This window comes from Coregonus clupeaformis, unplaced genomic scaffold, assembly GCF_020615455.1.
Source record: "Coregonus clupeaformis isolate EN_2021a unplaced genomic scaffold, ASM2061545v1 scaf0342, whole genome shotgun sequence".
Taxonomy (NCBI): Eukaryota; Metazoa; Chordata; class Actinopteri; order Salmoniformes; family Salmonidae; genus Coregonus; species Coregonus clupeaformis.
Genome location: NW_025533797.1, coordinates 342,229 through 360,289, shown reverse-complemented (window position 1 = coordinate 360,289; position 18,061 = coordinate 342,229). Strand labels below are relative to the sequence as shown.

Below are 18,061 nucleotides of genomic sequence, written 5' to 3'. Positions count from 1 at the left end.
AAAAAAGTATTTAGTCAGCCACCAATTGTGCAAGTTCTCCCACTTAAAAAGATGAGAGAGGCCTGTAATTTTCATCATAGGTACACGTCAACTATGACAGACAAATTGAGGAAAAAAAATCCAGAAAATCACATTGTAGGATTTTTATTGAATTTATTTGCAAATTATGGTGGAAAATAAGTATTTGGTCACCTACAAACAAGCAAGATTTCTGGCTCTCACAGACCTGTAACTTCTTCTTTAAGAGGCTCCTCTGTCCTCCACTCGTTACCTGTATTAATGGCACCTGTTTGAACTTGTTATCAGTATAAAAGACACCTATCCACAACCTCAAACAGTCACACTCCCAACTCCACTATGGCCAAGACCAAAGAGCTGTCAAAGGACACCAGAAACAAAATTGTAGACCTGCACCAGGCTGGGAAGACTGAATCTGCAATAGGTAAGCAGCTTGGTTTGAAGAAATCAACTGTGGGAGCCATTATTAGGAAATGGAAGACATACAAGACCACTGATAATCTCCCTCGATCTGGGGCTCCACGCAAGATCTCACCCTGTGGGGTCAAAATGATCACAAGAACGGTGAGCAAAAATCCCAGAACCCCACGGGGGACCCTAGTGAATAATGCAAATTAATTACTTAAAAATCATACAATGTGATTTTCTGAATTTTTGTTTTAGATTCCATCTCTCAGTTGAAGTGTACCTATGATAAAAATTACAGACCTCTACATGCTTTGTAAGTAGGAAAACCTGAAAAATCGGCAGTGTATCAAATACTTGTTCTCCCCACTGTTTACATACATACTGAACAAAAATAAAAACGCAACATTTAAAGTGTTTGTCCAATGTTTCATGAGCTGAAATAAAACATCCCAGAAATGTTCTATACACACAAAATGTTTATTTCTCTCAAATGTTGTGCAGAAATTTGTTTACATCCCTGTTGGTGAGCATTTCTCCTTTGCCAAGATAATCCATCCACCTGACAGGTGTGGCATATCAAGAAGCTCATTAAACAGTATGATCATTACACAAGTGCACCTTGTGCGGGGGACAATAAAAGGCCACTCTAAAATGTGCAGTTTTGACGGAGCGTACAACTGGAGTGCTGATTGCAGAAATTTCCACCAGACCTGTTGCCAGAGAATTGAATATTCATTTATCTACCATTAGCCGCCTCCAACGTCATTTTAGAGTATTTGGTAGTAAGTCCAACCAGCCTCACAACCGCAGACCACATGTAACCATGCCAGCCAAGGACCTCCTCATCTGGCTTCTTCACCTGCGGGATTGTCTGAGACCAGCCACCTGGACAGCTGATGAAACTGTGGGTTTGCACAACCGAATAATTTCTGCACCAACTGTCAGAAGCCTTCTAAGGGAAGCTCATCTGCGTGCTCGTCGTCCTCACCAGGGTCTTGACCTGACTGCAGTTCGGCATTGTAACTGACTTCATAGGCCAAATGCTCACCTTTGACAGCCACTGGCATGCTGAAGAAGTGTGCTCTTCACAGATGAATCCCGGTTTCAACTGTACTGGGCATACGGCAGACAGCGTGTATGGCGTCGTGTGGGCGAGCGGTTTGCTGATGTCAACGTTGTGAACAGAGTGCCCCATGGTGGCGGTGGGGTTATGGTATGGGCAGACAACGTATACAACTGCATTTTATCAATGGCAAATTGAATGCACAGATACCGTGACGAGATCCTGAGGCCCATTGTCGTACCATTCATCCGCCGCCATCCCCTCATGTTTCAGCATGATAATGCACAGCACTGTGTCACAAGGATCTGTACACAATTCCTGGAAGCTGAAAATGTCCCAGTTCTTCCATGGCCTACTCACCAGACATACCACCCATTGAGCATGTTTGGGATGCTCTGGATCGACGTGTACAACAGCGCGTTCCAGTTCCTGCCAATATCCAGCAACTTCGCACAGTCATTGAAGAGGAGTGGGACAACATTCCACAGGCCTCAATCAATAGCCTGATCAACTGTAGGCGAAGGAGATGTCGCGCTGCATGAGGCAAATGGTGGTTACATCAGATACTGACTGGTTTTCTGATCCATGCCCCTATTTAAAAAAAAAAAAGTTATGTGCCCAACAGATGCATATCTGTATTCCCAGTCATGTGAAATACATAGATTAGGGCATAATGCATTTATTTTAATTGACCGGTTTCCTTAGTAACTTTAACTCAGTAAAATCTTTCAAATTATTGCATGTTGTGTTTATATTTTTGTTAAGTGTATATCAGAAAACATCTAGTGGCTTTTTGGGGTACTTCAGATTATCACAGGTGTCTATCTCTGGCCCTCTGTGTGGCCTTTGCACAAAATATATACAATAATTGAATGACAAATATGTAAAACATTATCCTAAATATAAACCATCAACTAAGTGAATACCGTTTGTTTACTATGAGGGTTTCAGCATTGATATATTTGTTAATATACCTTTATTTTACTATGTCTTTGTTGTAAATGTTGTGAGAAAAGTCAATAGTTGGAAGAGTTGCAGAGTTAATTGAAAATAATGTCATTGTAGATGCTTTTTTCATTAATTAGGCAATTTTCTCTTGAACCATATGGTATATCCACTAGAAACTCAAGGACAATATGGACACAGATATACAAAAATGCATACAAGTACAAATTACCAAAGTCACCATTGCTTGCCATAGATTACCTGTTAATTACCTAAATTACAGAAGACTCCGGTAATTTTGGTAAATTTCCGGTAGCTTTGCAACCCTAGCAGAGCAAATATTTTTGATGACCTTTTTTAAATACACAAAAGCTACAATAACATGATAAACACTAATAGTAAAGCATAGGGGAAATACCTTACAACAGGATTTAAAAATAATTTTACGCTTATACCATTATCCTAGTGGTTTCATTTGTTGTAACCGAAAATGTGTACTCTGTGGCAGAAAAAACTCTGTTCGTGAACACCAAAACTGCCAAGTAAGGAAATTCTGATTTTGCAAGTCAGCAACCATATGGTTTGCAATTCAAATTTGCATCAGGAAAACACCAGTGTGAATTGTTTGCTAGTAGAAGATAAATAATAACACGCAGCAATATCGATAATGGGGTGTGAAAATCCATCAGCCACAATTATTGGAAGTTATTAGACATGACATCCTCTAAATGCTTACTGCTATTAATTTACAAAGGATCGTTAAGGGAGCGCTTTATTGAACACAGTCTCTCTGCCAATTAGCCTGCTGTCTGCATTGATTTTAGATAATTTCTTAGCACTGGGAATTAATGTTTGGGTCACAGGGGTGTATTATGCATAGATAAGCACAAATTACATCATATAATGGGTTTCAAAGGTCAGAGCGCATGAGAGTTGTGCAAGGAGCTCCCGACACGATTAAACATTTAGGACTATTAAAAGGCAATCAGGGAAAGTGTCATTAAGATTTCAGCACTGGATCAATGACAATGACACGTTTACTTCAAAACACTAAGGGCTGGTTTCTCCATTGAGCATGCTTTTTAGTCCAGGACTAGGATTAATTTGTGCCCAGGAAACCAGCCCTGCCCTGAATTATCAAAAAATAATTGGAAGATATAAAAATCTACACTTACGATTTTTCTTTTTTCAACTTTTAAATCTTCTAGTTTGTCATCTGAAACAAAGGTGACGAGGCATGCGTTGTTGAGTATTTGTCATGAAACACACATGCATTTTCAAACATCTGCATTTTAAGAGACATTTACATGAATGTATATACAGTGGGGAGAACAAGGTTTTCCTACTTACAAAGCATGTAGAGGTCTGTCATTTTTTATCATAGGTACACTTCAACTGTGAGAGACGGAATCTAAAACAAAAATCCACAAAATCACATTGTATGATTTTTAGGTAATTCATTTGCATTTTATTGCATGACATAAGTATTTGATCACCTACCAACCAGTAAGAATTCCGTCTCTCACAGACCTGTTAGTTTTTCTTTAAGAAGCCCTCCTGTTCTCCACTCATTACCTGTATTAACTGCACCCGTTTGAACTCGATACCTGTATAAAAGACACCTGTCCACACACACAATCAAACAGACTCCAACCTCCCCACAATGGCCAAGACCAGAGAGCTGTGGAAGGACATCAGGGATAAAATTGTAGACCTGCACAAGGCTGGGATGGGCTACAGGACAATAGGCAAGCAGCTTGGTGAGAAGGCAACAACTGTTGGCGCAATTATTAGAAAATGGAAGAAGTTCAAGATGATGGTCAATCACCCTCGGTCTGGGGCTCCATGCAAGATCTCACCTCGTGGGGCATCAATGATCATGAGGAAGGTGAGGGATCAGCCCAGAACTACACGGCAGGACCTGGTCAATGACCTGAAGAGAGCTGGGACCACAGTCTCAAAGAAAACCATTAGTAACACACTACGCCGTCATGGATTAAAATCCTGCAGTGCACGCAAGGTCCCCCTGCTCAAGCCAGCGCATGTCCAGGCCCGTCTGAAGTTTGCCAATGACCAACTGGATGATCCAGAGGAGGAATGGGAGAAGGTCATGTGGTCTGATGAGACAAAAATATAGCTTTTTGGTCTAAACTCCACTCGCCGTGTTTGGAGGAAGAAGAAGGATGAGTACAACCGCAAGAACACCATCCCAACCATGAAGCATGTAGGTGGAAACATCATTCTTTGGGGATGCTTTTCTGCAAAAGGGACAGGACGACTGCACCGTATTGAGGGGAGGACTTTAAGTCGCTTTGGATAAAAGTGTCTGCTAAATGGCATATTATTATTATTATTATTATTATTAGTAGTAGGATGGATGGGGCCATGTATCGCGAGATCTTGGCCAACAACCTTCCCTCAGTAAGAGCATTGAAGATGGGTCGTGGCTGGGTCTTCCAGCATGACAACGACCCGAAACACACAGCCAGGGCAACTATGGAGTGGCTCCGTAAGAAGCATCTCAAGGTCCTGGAGTGGCCTAGCCAGTCTCCAGACCTGAACCCAATAGAACATCTTTGGAGTGTGCTGAAAGTCCGTATTGCCCAGCGACAGCCCCGAAACCTGAAGGATCTGGAGAAGGTCTGTATGGAGGAGTGGGCCAAAATCCCTGCTGCAGTGTGTGCAAACCTGGTCAAGACCTACAGGAAACGTATGATCTCTGTAATTGCAAACAAAGGTTTCTGTACCAAATATTAAGTTCTGCTTTTCTGATGTATCAAATACTTATGTCATGCAATAAAATGCAAATTAATTACTTAAAAATCATACACTGTGATTTTCTGGATTTTTGTTTTAGATTCCGTCTCTCACAGTTGAAGTGTACCTATGATAAAAATTACAGACCTCTACATGCTTTGTAAGTAGGAATACCTGCAAAATCAGCAGTGTATCAAATACTTGTTCTCCCCACTGTGTGTATATATATATATATATATATATATATACACACAGTACCAGTGAAACATTTGGACACACCTACATTCAAGGGTTTCTTTATTTGTTACTATTTTCTACATTGTGAAGACATCAAAACTATGAAATAACACATATGGAATCATATAGTAACCAAAAAAGTGTTAGTCACCCTTTGCCTTGATTACAGCTTTGCACACTCTTGGCATTCTCTCAAACAGCTTCACCTGGAATGCTTTTCCAACAGTCTTGAAGTTGTTCCCAATTATGCTGAGCACTTGTTGGCTGCTTTTCCTTCACTCTGCGGTCCAACTCATCCTAAACCATCTCAATTGGGTTGAGGTTGGGTGATTGTGGAGGCCAGATCATCTGACGCAGCACTCCATCACTCTCTTTCTTGGTCAAATAGCCCTTACACAGCCTGGAGGTGTGTTGTGTCATTGTCCTGTTGAAAAACAAGTGAAAGTCCCACTAAGCGCAAACCAGATGGGATGGCGTATCGCTGCAGAATGCTGTGGTAGCCATGCTCGTTAAGTGTGCCTTGAATTCTAAATAAATCACAGTGTCAACAGCAAAGCACCCCCACACCATCACACCTCCTCCTCCATGCTTCCCGGTGGGAATCACACATGCGGAGATCATCCGTTCACCTACTCTGCGTCTAACAAAGACATGGCGGTTGGAACCAAATATCTCAGATTTGGACTAATCAGACCAAAGGACAGATTTCCACCGTTCTAATGTCCATTGCTCGTGTTTCTTGGCCCAAGCAAGTATCTTCTTCTTATTGGTGTCCTTTAGTAGTGGTTTCTTTGCAGCAATTCGACCATGAAGGCCTGATTCATGCAGTCTCCTCTGAACAGTAGATGTTGAGATGTGTCTGTTACTTGAACTCTGTGAAGCATTTATTTGGGCTGCAATCTGAGGTGCAGTTAACTCTAATGAACGTATCCTTTGCAGCAGAGGTAACTCTGGGTCTTCCTTTCCTGTGGTGGTACTCATGAGAGCCAGTTTCATCATAGCGCTTGATGGTTTTTGCGACTGCACTTGGAGAAACTTTCAAAGTTCTTGAAATGTTCCGTATTGACTGACCTTCATGTCTTAAAGTAATGCTTATTTGAGCTGTTCTTGCCATAATATGGACTTGGTCTTTTACCAAATAAGGCTATCTTCTGTATACCACCCTTACCTTGTCACAACACAACTGATTGGCTCAAACGTATTAAGGAAAGAAATTCCACAAATTAACTTTTAAGGAGGCACACCTGTTAATTTAAATGCATTACAGGTGACTACCTCATGAAGCTGGTTGAGAGAATGCCAAGAGTGTGCAAAGCTGTCATCAAGACAAAGGGTGGCTACTTTGAAGAATCTCAAATATAAAATATATTTGGATTTGTTGAACACTTTTTGGTTCCTACATGATTCCATATGTGTTACCTGATTAGTCCTGTAGCTCAGTTGGTAGAGCATGGTGCTTGCAACGCCAGGTTTGTGGGTTCATTTCCCACGGGGGGCCAGTATGAAAAATGTATGCACTCACTAACTGTAAGTCGCTCTGGATAAGAGCGTCTGCTAAATGACTAAAATGTAAATGTGTTATTTCATAGTTTTGATGTCTTCACTATTATTCCACAATGTAGAAAATAGTAAAGAAAATAAGGAAAACCCTTGAATGAGTAGGTGTGTCCAAACTTTTGACTGGTACTGTATAAATTATTTTTTTACAATGACTTGCAATTCAAAACAAGACAAGCTAAACGTAATGTAAAGAAGAGAATCCTATGTGTGTAAAAACAAAAATGTGGTGGTGGATGGGCCAATAAAAATATTCAATTTAAAATAAGAGAAGCCTTACTGTTTCTTTCTGTTCGCTTTGAGAAAAGGAATATCAGCAGCTTCCTCATAAACCACACTCTGAAAAGCAATCAGGAATATTAGAATGCAGCAGAAACAGTCTTCCATTGTTGAATAGTTACTCAGAAAAGCAGTTCAGAGAGAGCATCACTTTCTGTGGTAAAGCAATTTGTGATCAATGGAACAATACAGAAGATTCTTCACTTTGAAGATTATGTGGTGGCGTTTTTACTTGGCGGGACATTTTGATGACCTGAAAGAGTAGCATAGGCCTACATATTGAAAAGTAACTTTGGCATTAGATACACAAAACCAGAACAGTTGTGGAATAAGATGAACTATTGATTGAAACAATAAATATAAAACATATATGTCTGTGCTTGGGAGATTTCATGTTAATGAAAAATGTGTGGATGCTCGGCATCTTCTCTGACTTATGTGCCCCGAGGTACTTTTGAACTGCCAACAAACATCTTTACAAAGTAGGCTACATGCACATAATAGTATACATACTTAAAGAGGCAATCTGGAATTAGTGCATACATTTTTTTACTTTTAAATAAAGGACAGCCATTGATTGATTCTTGAAGAATTCAACTTATGAATGCCTTATTTACCATGTTTGTAAACAATGTAATTTCAAACAAACACTGTATAGCTATAAAACATGATTTTGATCAGTGCCGTCTATGAATTTGAGAGTGGGTACATTCCTCCAGTCCCATGGCTCAGCTGTTATCCCAGATTGCCCTTTTAAGGTTGTGTGTGACAGAGGACAGAGTAGGCTATACTTACAATATAGGAAATAAAAATAAGGGCAAAGTCATCACGATGCGTCCTGTCCATTGTTCGGGGAGATACCAGAAGTAAACACTTATGCAAGTAATAAGATAGAGCACAGATGAATACAGAAGTAGTCTTCCCACCCACAACTTCTCCAGTCTCTGATTCTTCGCTCTAAATTCCTCAAGGTCCTTAATATCCTGAAAAGACAACAAAATGCCATGACAAGTATTTAAAAAAAGAAAACAGGTCACTATAGTTTGATTATATTAAATTATGGAATGCTTGGGTAATGCCAGAGTATTAACCCAGCCTTATGCTACACATGAAAAGGGTTTTGTAAAATGTTAAGCTTTGTTTCTTCTAATTCTTCTCAAAAAAGTATAACCTCTTTTCTAGTATCTGACGGCCAATGTGCTGGCCAAAGTCAGAGTTGTAGACATCTGTGCCTATCACTAAAATATCAAAACAGATCACTGCCTGACTGATAATTACAGGGGGATACAAGATGAAGCTCATGGACAGGACTGCGGGAGAAGCTTGCTCCTGCAGATAGCTTAGTGGTTAAGAGCGTAGTGCCAGTAACCGAAAGGTCGCTGGTTCTAATCCCCGAGCCGACTAGGTGAAAAATCTGTCGATGTGCCCTTAAGCAAGGCACTTAACCCTATTTGCTCATGTAAGTTGCTCTGGATAAGAGCATCTGCTAAATGACTAAAATGTAAATGTATATTGACTGTAGAAACTGTTTTTAATACCAGAAGCCTATATAAATGTTGAAAAGTAGGGATTATAGCAACATTTAACCTAATACTTACCTTGTCAATGCCTTCTAGAAGTTCCACCGTCGTTGGTTTAGCCTGTTCGAAGATTAGATACAATTTACTTCTGAATCACAAAACAAATGGCTAGGACCATATGTGTGTGCTGAATGCAATGTTTTTGCTCTCTCTGAATATAAAAGGTAACTAGGCTAATATGTATAAAGGACAACTGTCCCTATAATAGATATTATAAACATCTGTAACTTCAACACATCATGCATGCCCTCAAACAACGCCAAAAACATTGGCTCAATTCCATTCTGAAACTAGCCAGACAGTACAGTATAGTTGACTAGTCAGTGATGTAGGCTACTTGATTGCATTAAACTGAAAGCTTCAAATGATAAGGGAGCATTGGGTTGGTAGCTAGCTAGTTAGGCCGTTGAGTAGACATATTCTCCAGATTTATGTGGCGCAGCGGTCTAACTGGTTCGATTCCAGGCTGTATCACAACCGGCCGTGATTGGGAGTCCCATAGGGCGGCGCACAATTGGCCCAGCGTCGTCTGGGTTTGGCTGGTGTAGGCCGTCATTGTAAATAAGAATGTGTTCTTAACTGACTTGCCTACTTAAATAAAGGTAAAAGTAAACATTTTAATAAGCGCAGATATCGACTCTGCCACATGAGCATGCTGTTGTAGCACAGTCGATGGACTGCTGGGCCAGAAGATTAAGGGTTCCCACATCTGACACCAATGTAATGAAACAGGAGTGCGGCTCTAACCCTCAACCTTCTGGCCCGAAGCCCAGCGAGCCATCGACTGTGCCAAAAAAAGCATGCTCAAGTGGCAGAGTCGATATCCGCGCTTATAAACCAGGGTCGCTAGAATCCTTAGATAGCTAGTGTAGCTATAATAATCCTACTGTTACGGACTTGTTTAACGTGCATATAGTTACCTTCCACCGGGAAACAACAGCACCCATCTCTGTAGAATGTATTGGTGTCCCGCTCCTCGTCTTTGTCCACTCTTTCCTTTATGTTAGCTAACTGCCTAAAAGTGTTGAAAAGTAAAGGTAAGATATAGCTAGCTACCTAAACAATAACTCAGACAGCTAACGTTAGCTAGGTAAGATTACAGAATGGAAAGTGCAAACGATAGCAAGCCCATTCAGATGGTTGTTACTGGCTACAGCGTAGAAATTAATGAAAACAAAAATGTCTGGTCTTAATTTACAGTTAGGGTTAGGCATAAGGTTAGCAGTGTGGTTAATGTTAGGTTTAAAATCTGATTTTAAGAAGATACATTTGAGAAATAGGCAGGGTAAACTTTAGCCATAATTAAGAGCGGAAAGTCAAAGCTAACGCTAAACAGCCCTGACGTCCAGGCATGTCCCATTGAAGCCCCTGCAGGAAAATGCTCACTGTTTGGCTGACCGTGATACGGTTTTGTAATCATGAGTCACTCAACATAATTGTATAGACTAACGTAACACTGTAGATTGATGCTAGTGATAGCTCGCTAGCTGACAATGATATAAACTGGCTAGCAGCATACGCTACGTTACCATGTAACGTTAACCTAACGTTAGTGTGTTAAAAACAGACAGACATTGAAATACATCCAAGTCTGCTACTTACGGTTGCTTGCTAGCTAGCTAACGTTAGATAGCTTATTGTCATGCAAGAAAGAGTCAATAACAACACTGGGGGAATTCGGTTTCTTCTTCTCCTTCTATGCTGTAATGGCGGTCCGCAAACAAACGTTTAGGGTGCACGGCGCCAACTACTCTGCTGGAGAGTGTGGTCATCACGGTTTACTACATACAGTAGTAGCTCTAGCAACATCAGTATAAAATCAAATAAACACAAAAAACCTAAACCCTCCTACCTAATAATGAACTACTAAGGACATAAATAAGAGCCCTACAAACCCTTCTCGATTCCCCAAACCCCCCCCAACCCTGTCCAACATCAATAACCATACACATAAATGTTTCCCTCTCTTCAACATACTTACAACAATACCACAACACATGCTCCACCGTTTCACCGAATATACAATCTGGTCACAAAACATTCACATACTTGCCAACCAGATGTAATGATGAGTTCAATAAACAATGTCCTAGTCACAATTTAGCAAACATCACCTTCCTAGTCTGGCCTTTGACCTTTCTTTGGAGGGCATAAAAATGCTGGCCCTTGGTCTCGGAGTAGATACAATTGCGTAGTATGATATTCACAGGGGATAAAAAACGAAGGTTATCAGAACATACACTACATGACCAAAATGTACAGTTGAAGTCGGAAGTTTACAAACACTTAGGTTGGAGTCATTGAAACTCGTTTTTCACCACTCCACACATTTCTTGTTAACAAACTATAGTTTTGGCAAGTCGGTTAGGACATCTACTTTGTGCATGACACAAGTAATTTTTCCAACAATTGTTTACAGACAGATTATTTCACTTATAATTCACTGTATCACAATTCCAGTGGGTCAGAAATGTACATACACTAAGTTGACTGTGCCTTTAAACAGCTTGTAAAATTCCACAAAGTGATGTCATGGCTTTAGAAACTTCTGATAGGCTAATTGACATCATTTGAGTCAATTGGAGGTGTACCTGTGGATGTATTTCAAGGCCTACCTTCAAACTCAGTGCCTCTTTGCTTGACATCATGGGAAAATCAAAAGAAATCAGCCAAGACCTCAGAAAAACAAATGTAGACCTCCACATGTCTCGTTCATCCTTGGGAGCAATTTCCAAACGCCTGAAGGTACCACGTTCATCTGTACAAACAATAGTACGCAAGTATAAACACCATGGGACCACGCAGCCGTCATACCGCTCAGGAAGGAGACACGTTCTGTCTCCTAGAGATGAATGTACTTTGGTGCGAAAAGTGCAAATAAATCCCAGAACAGCAGCAAAGGACCTTGTGAAGATGCTGGAGGAAACAGGTACAAAAGTATCTATATCCACAGTAAAACGAGTCCTATATCGACATAACCTGAAAGGCCGCTCAGCAAGGAAGAAGCCACTGCTAAAAAAAGCCAGACTACGGTTTGCAACTGCACATGGGGACAAAGATCATACTTTTTGGAGAAATGTCCTCTGGTCTGATGAAACAAAAATAGAACTGTTTGGCCATAATGACCATCGTTATGTTTGGAGGAAAAAGGGGGCCCTTGCAAGCTGAAGAACTCATGAGTGGCGCAGTGGTCTAAGGCACTGCATCGCAGTGCTAACTGTGCCACTAGAGATCCTGGTTCGAATCCAGGCTCTGTCGCAGCCGGCCGCGACCGGGAGACTCATGGGCGGCGCACAATTGGCCCAGCGTCGTCCAGGGTAGGGGAGGGAATGGCCGGCAGGGATGTAGCCCAGTTGATAGAGCATGGCGTTTGCAACGCCAGGGTTGTGGGTTCGGTTCCCACGGGGGGCCAGTATAAAAAAAAATGTATATATATATATGTGTTCACTAACTGTAAGTCGCTCTGGATAAGAGCGTCTGCTAAATGACTAAAAATGTAAAAAATGAAGAACACCATCCCAAGCAGCACAGGGGTGGCAGCATCATGCTGTGGGGGTGCTTTGCTGCAGGAGGGACTGGTGCACTTCACAAAATAGATGGCATCATGAGGAAGGAAAATTATGTGGATAAATTGAAGTAACATCTCAAGACATCAGTCAGGAAGTTAAAGCTTGGTCGCAAATGGGTCTTCCAAATGGACAATGACTCCAAGCATACTTCCAAAGTTGTGGCAAAATGGCTTAAGGACAACAAAGTCAAGGTATAGGAGTGGCCATCACAAAGCCCTGACCTCAAACCTATAGAAAAGTTGTGGGCAGAACTGAAAAAGCGTTTGCGAGCAAGGAGGCCTACAAACCTGACTCAGTTACACCAGCTCTGTCAGGAGGAATGGGCCAAAATTCACCCAACTTATTGTGGGAAGCTTGTGGAAGACTACCCGAAACGTTTGACCGAAGTTAAACACTTTAAAGGCAATGCTACCAAATACTAATTGAGTGTATGTAAACTTCTGACCCACTGGGAATGGGATGAAATAAATAAAAGCTGAAATAAATCATTCTCTCTACTATTATTCTGACATTTCACATTCTTAAAATAAAGTGTGATCCTAACTGACCTAAGACAGGGAATTTTTACTAGGATTAAATGTCAGGAATTGTGAAAAAACTGAGTTTAAATGTATTTGGCTAATGTGTATGTAAACTTCCGACTTCAACTGTACATACATTGCCTTGCAAAATTATTCATCCCCCTTGGCGTTTTTCCTATTTTGTTGCATTACAACCTGTAATTTAAATGGATTTTTATTTGGATTTCATGTAATGGACATACACAAAATAGTCAAAATTGGTGAAGTGAAATTTAAAAAATAACTTATTTCAAAAAAATATAGAAAATGAATAATGGAAAAGTGGTGCGGGCATATGTATTCACCCCCTTAACTTTGAAGCCCCTAAATAAGATCTGGTGCAACCAATTACCTTCAGAAGTCACATAAGTAGTTAAATAAAGTCCACCTGTGTGCAATCTAAGTGTCACATGATCTGTCACATGATCTCAGTATATATACACACCTGTTCTGAAAGGCCGAATAGTCTGCAACACCACTAAGCAAGGGGCACCACCAAGCAAGCGGCACCATGAAGACCAAGGAGCTCTCCAAACAGGTCAGTGACAAAGTTGTGGAGAAGGACAGATCAGGGTTGGGTTATAAAAAAATATAAGAAACTTTGAACATCCCACGGAGCACCATTAAATCCATTATTAGAAAAATTGAAAGAATATGGCACCACAACAAACCTGCCAAGAGAGGGCCGCCCATCAAAACTCATGGACCAGGCAAGGAGGGCATTAATCAGAGAGGCAACAAAGAGCCCAAAGATAACACTGAAGGAGCTGCAAAGCTCCACAGCAGAGATTGGAGTATCTGTCCTAGGACCACTTTAAGCCGTACACTCCACAAAGCTGGGCTTTACGGAAGAGTGGCCAGAAAAAAGCCATTGCTTAAAGAAAATAATAAGCAAACACATTTGGCCTCCTGTAGCTTAGTTGGTAGAGCATGGCACTTGCAACGCCAGGGTTGTGGGTCGATTCCCACAGGGGGCCAGTATGGAAATGTGGCACTCACTAACTGTAAGTCGTTCTGGATAAGAGCATCTGATAAATTACTAAAATGTCAATGTAAATGTGTTCACCAAAAGGCATGTGTGAGACTCCCCAAACATATGGAAGAAGGTACTCTGGTCAGATGAGACTAAAATTTAGTTTTTTGGCCTTCAAGGAAAACGTTATGTCTGGCACAAACCCAAACCTCTCATCACCCCCGAGAACACCATCCCCACAGTGAAGCATGGTGGTGGCAGCATCATGCTGTGGGGATGTTTTTCATCAGCAGGGACTGGGAAACTGGTCAGAATTGAAGGAATGATGGATGGTGCTAAATACAGGGAAATTCTTGAGGGAAACTTTTTTCAGTATTCCAGAGATTTGAGACTGGGACGGGGACGGAGGTTTACCTTCCAGCAGGACAATGACCCTAAGCATACTGCTAAAGCAACACTCAAGTGGTTTAAGGGGAAACATTTAAATGTCTTGGAATGGCCTAGTCAAAGCCCAGACCTCAGTCCAATTGAGAATCTGTGGTATGACTTAAAGATTGCTGTACACCAGCAGAACCCAAGATTATAGAGACATACCCCAAGAGACTTGCAGCTGTAATTGCTGCAAAAGGTGGCTCTACAAATTATTGCCTTTGGGGGGGGCTTATTTGTCTTATTTCTTCTTTGTTTCACAATAAAAAATATATTGTATCTTCAAAGTGGTAGGTATGTTGGGTAAATCAAATTATACAAACCTCCAAAAAAATCAATTTTTATTCCAGGTTGTAAGGCAACAAAATAGGAAAAATGCCAAGGGGGGTGAATACTTTCGCAAGTCACTGTACATACACATATATATATATATATATATACATACATACATATATATATACATACTTGGTCTTTTACCAAATAGGGCTATCTTCTGTAAACCCCCCCCACAACTGGCGACAGTGCCACTCTGGTGGCACGAAGGGACAGTACACCACATGTCGTAGTGAACGTTCTTTTGGGCCTGGAGGCGGCAGGCAGGGCACTCACGCATCACCCCAGGTATCGAACACCCACACTTGTTCAGAGCCCTCTGCTGCGCACTGTACCCTACCTATCCACTTTCCCGATCACATTGTAGTTCCCCAGTATAAGGCGCTAGTCGATTCAGGCGTAGCTAGGAACTTTATGGACAGGGCATTCGCACGCCGTCATGGCATTTCATTGGTTCCCCTATCCATTCCACTCCCCATCAGAGCACTCGTTAATCGACCATTAGGGTCTGGGTTTGTTACGGAAGTCACTATACCAGTCACCATGATCACCCAGGAGACACATTATGAGCAGGTTATTTTTTCGATTATTGAGTCTCCTGCTTTCCCTGTGGTATTAGGTATCCCTTGGCTAGCACTCCACAACCCCACCTTCTTATGGCCGCAGAGGGCTCTCACGGGGTGGTCGCAAGAGTGTCAGGGTAGGTGTCTAGATGTTTCCGTTGGTGCAACCACGGTGGAAAGTCCAGACGGTACCTCCAACGTGCGCATTCCCCCCGAATACCTAGATTTGGCGCACGCATTTTCAAAGACGCGTGCTACTAAATTACCACCTCATCTGGCGGGGGGTTGCGCGATAAACCTTCGGGTAGACGCTGTACCTCCCAGGAGTCATGTGTACCCCCTGTCGCAGGCTGAAACGGAGGCTATGGAAACATACGTCTCCGAGTCCCTGGGCCAGGGGTATATACGTCCCTCCACTTCAACCGCCTCCTCGAGTTTCTTCTTTGTGAAGAAGAAAGACAGCTGTCTGCGCCCGTGCATTGATTATCGATCACTGAACAAGGAGACGATTAGATTTAGTTATCCTCTCCCCCTCATTCCTTCAGTGATTGAGTCAATGCATGGGGCGCGCTTCTTCACTAAGATAGATCTCAGGAGTGCATACAACCTGGTGCGTGTTCGGGAGGGGGATTAATGGAAGACAGCATTCAGCACAACCACGGGGCATTATGAATACCTGGTGATGCCCTACGGTTTGATGAATGCTCCATCCGTCTTCCAGTCCTTTGTGAACGAGGTGTTTCGGGACATGCTTGGTCGCGGTGTGGTGGTCTACATCGATGACATCCTGGTGTATTCCGCTACTCGCGCCGAGCATGTGTCCCTGGTTCGCAAAGTGCTGGCCCGACTGTTGGAAAATGACCTTTATGCCAAGGCAGAGAAGTGTATGTTTTTCCAGCAGTCAGTCTCCTTCTTCGGATACCGCATTACATCCTCAGGTGTGGAGATGGAGGGAGATCGCATTTCAGCCGTGAGTAATTGGCCGACTCCAACCACGGTTAAGGAGGTGCAGCGCTTCCTTGGCTTTGCCAACTACTCTCTGAGGTTTATCCGGGGCTTTGGCAAGGTTGCAGCTCCCATTACATCCCTGTTGAAGGGTGGGCCGTCCCGGCTCCGCTGGTCTGCTGAAGCTGACCTGGCCTTCAGGAGAATGCGGGGTCTGTTTACCTCAGCTCCGGTACTGGCCCACCCCGATTCATCACTACCGTTCGTAGTGGAGGTGGATGCATCCGAGGTAGGGATAGGCGCTGTCCTGTCCCAACGCTCGGGCACGCCAACCAAGCTCCGCCCCTGTGCCTTCTTCTCTAAGAAGCTCAGCTCAGCGGAGCAGAACTACGACATTGGTGATCGGGAGCTGTTGGCTGTTGTCCGAGCTTTGACCGTGTGGAGGCATTGGCTCGAAGGGGCGAAACACCCTTTCCTCGTCTGGACGGATCACCGTAACCTGGAGTACATTCGGGCAGCAAGGAGGCTGAATCCTCGCCAGGCCAGGTGGGCCCTATTCTTCACCCGGTTTGATTTTACACTGTCATACATTCCGGGTACGAAGAACGTGAAGGCAGACACACTGTCCCGGCTGTATGACACAGAGGAGAGGCCCAGAGACAACACCCCCATACTCCCGGCCTCCTGCATTGTGGCGCCGGTAGTATGGGCGATGGACGCGGATATAGAGCAGGCATTACGCACAGATACATCTCCACCGTAGTGTCCAGCTGGGCTGCTGTACGTGCCTGCTCTTATCCGTGATCATCTGATTTCTGTGCACACACGTCACCCTCCTCTGGTCACCCAGGTATCGGTTGTACAGTGCGCTGCTTGATCGGAAAGTACTGGTGGCCTACCTTGGCTAAGGACGTGAGGGTGTACGTCTCCTCCTGCTCGGTGTGCACCCAGAGTAAGGCACCTAGGCACCTCCCAGAGGGTAAGCTACAACCTTTACCAGTTCCACAACGACCATGTTCTCACCTTAGTATTGATTTTTTGACTGATCTTTCCCTCTTCCAAGTTAACATCACCATCCTGGTCGTTGTGGACCGCTTCTCCAAGTCCTGCCTCCTCCTTCCTCTGCCCGGTCTCCCCACGGCCCTGCAGACTGCGGAGGCCCTGTTTACTCACGTCTTCCGGCACTACGGGGTGCCAGAGGATATAGTGTCCGACCAAGGTCCCCAGTTCACGTCCAAGGTTTGGAAGGCGTTCATGGAACATCTGGGGGTCTCGGTCAGCCTGACCTCTGGGTTCCACCCCGAGTTAAATTGGAAGGTGGAACGGTTAAATCAGGATGTGTGTAGGTTCCTGCGGTCCTACTGCCAGGACCGGCCGGGGGAGTGGTCGGTGTTCTTGCCATGGGCAGAATATGCCCAGAACTCTCTCTGCCACTCCTCTACTAACCTAACACCATTTCAATGTGTTTTAGGTTACCAACCGGTTCTGGCACCGTGGCGCCAGACCGAGGCTCCTGTGGTGGATGACTGGTTTCGGCGCGCGGAGGAGATGTGGGACACTGCCCACGTTCACCTCCAGCGCGCTGTGCATCATCAGAAGGCCAATGCTGACCATCACCGCAGTGAGGCCCCTTTCTTCGTACCGTGGGATCGGGTCTGGCTCTCGACCCGGAATCTGCCCCTCCGCCTGCCCTGCCGGAAGCTGAGCCCGCGGTTTGTGGGGCCGTTCAAAGTCCTGAAGAGAATCAACGAGGTCACGTATAGGTTATTACTTCCCCCTGATTACCGTATTAACCCCTCGTTTCATGTGTCTCTCCTCAGGCCAGTGGTGGTTGGTCCGCTCCAG

At 43.4% G+C, this 18,061-nt stretch overlaps 1 protein-coding gene across 6 annotated transcripts in view; it reads right to left on the bottom strand.

The window, feature by feature from the left end:
* LOC121555913 (endoplasmic reticulum junction formation protein lunapark-B-like) overlaps positions 1-10,553 on the bottom strand; it is a 30,509-nt gene extending 19,956 nt beyond the window's left edge. For 5 of the 6 annotated variants that reach the window (XM_045214942.1, XM_045214945.1, XM_045214946.1 and 2 more), the window contains exons 1-6: positions 10,447-10,553; positions 9,765-9,859; positions 8,863-8,904; positions 8,060-8,247; positions 7,266-7,324; positions 3,610-3,650 (exon numbers count right to left, since the gene is read on the bottom strand). In XM_045214942.1, the coding sequence (XP_045070877.1) occupies positions 3,610-3,650; positions 7,266-7,324; positions 8,060-8,247; positions 8,863-8,904; positions 9,765-9,791 (357 nt within the window). In that variant the 5' untranslated portion in view covers positions 9,792-9,859; positions 10,447-10,553. The other variant, XM_045214943.1, reaches the window with a different exon arrangement.
* Positions 10,554-18,061: the final 7,508 nt, after the last annotated feature.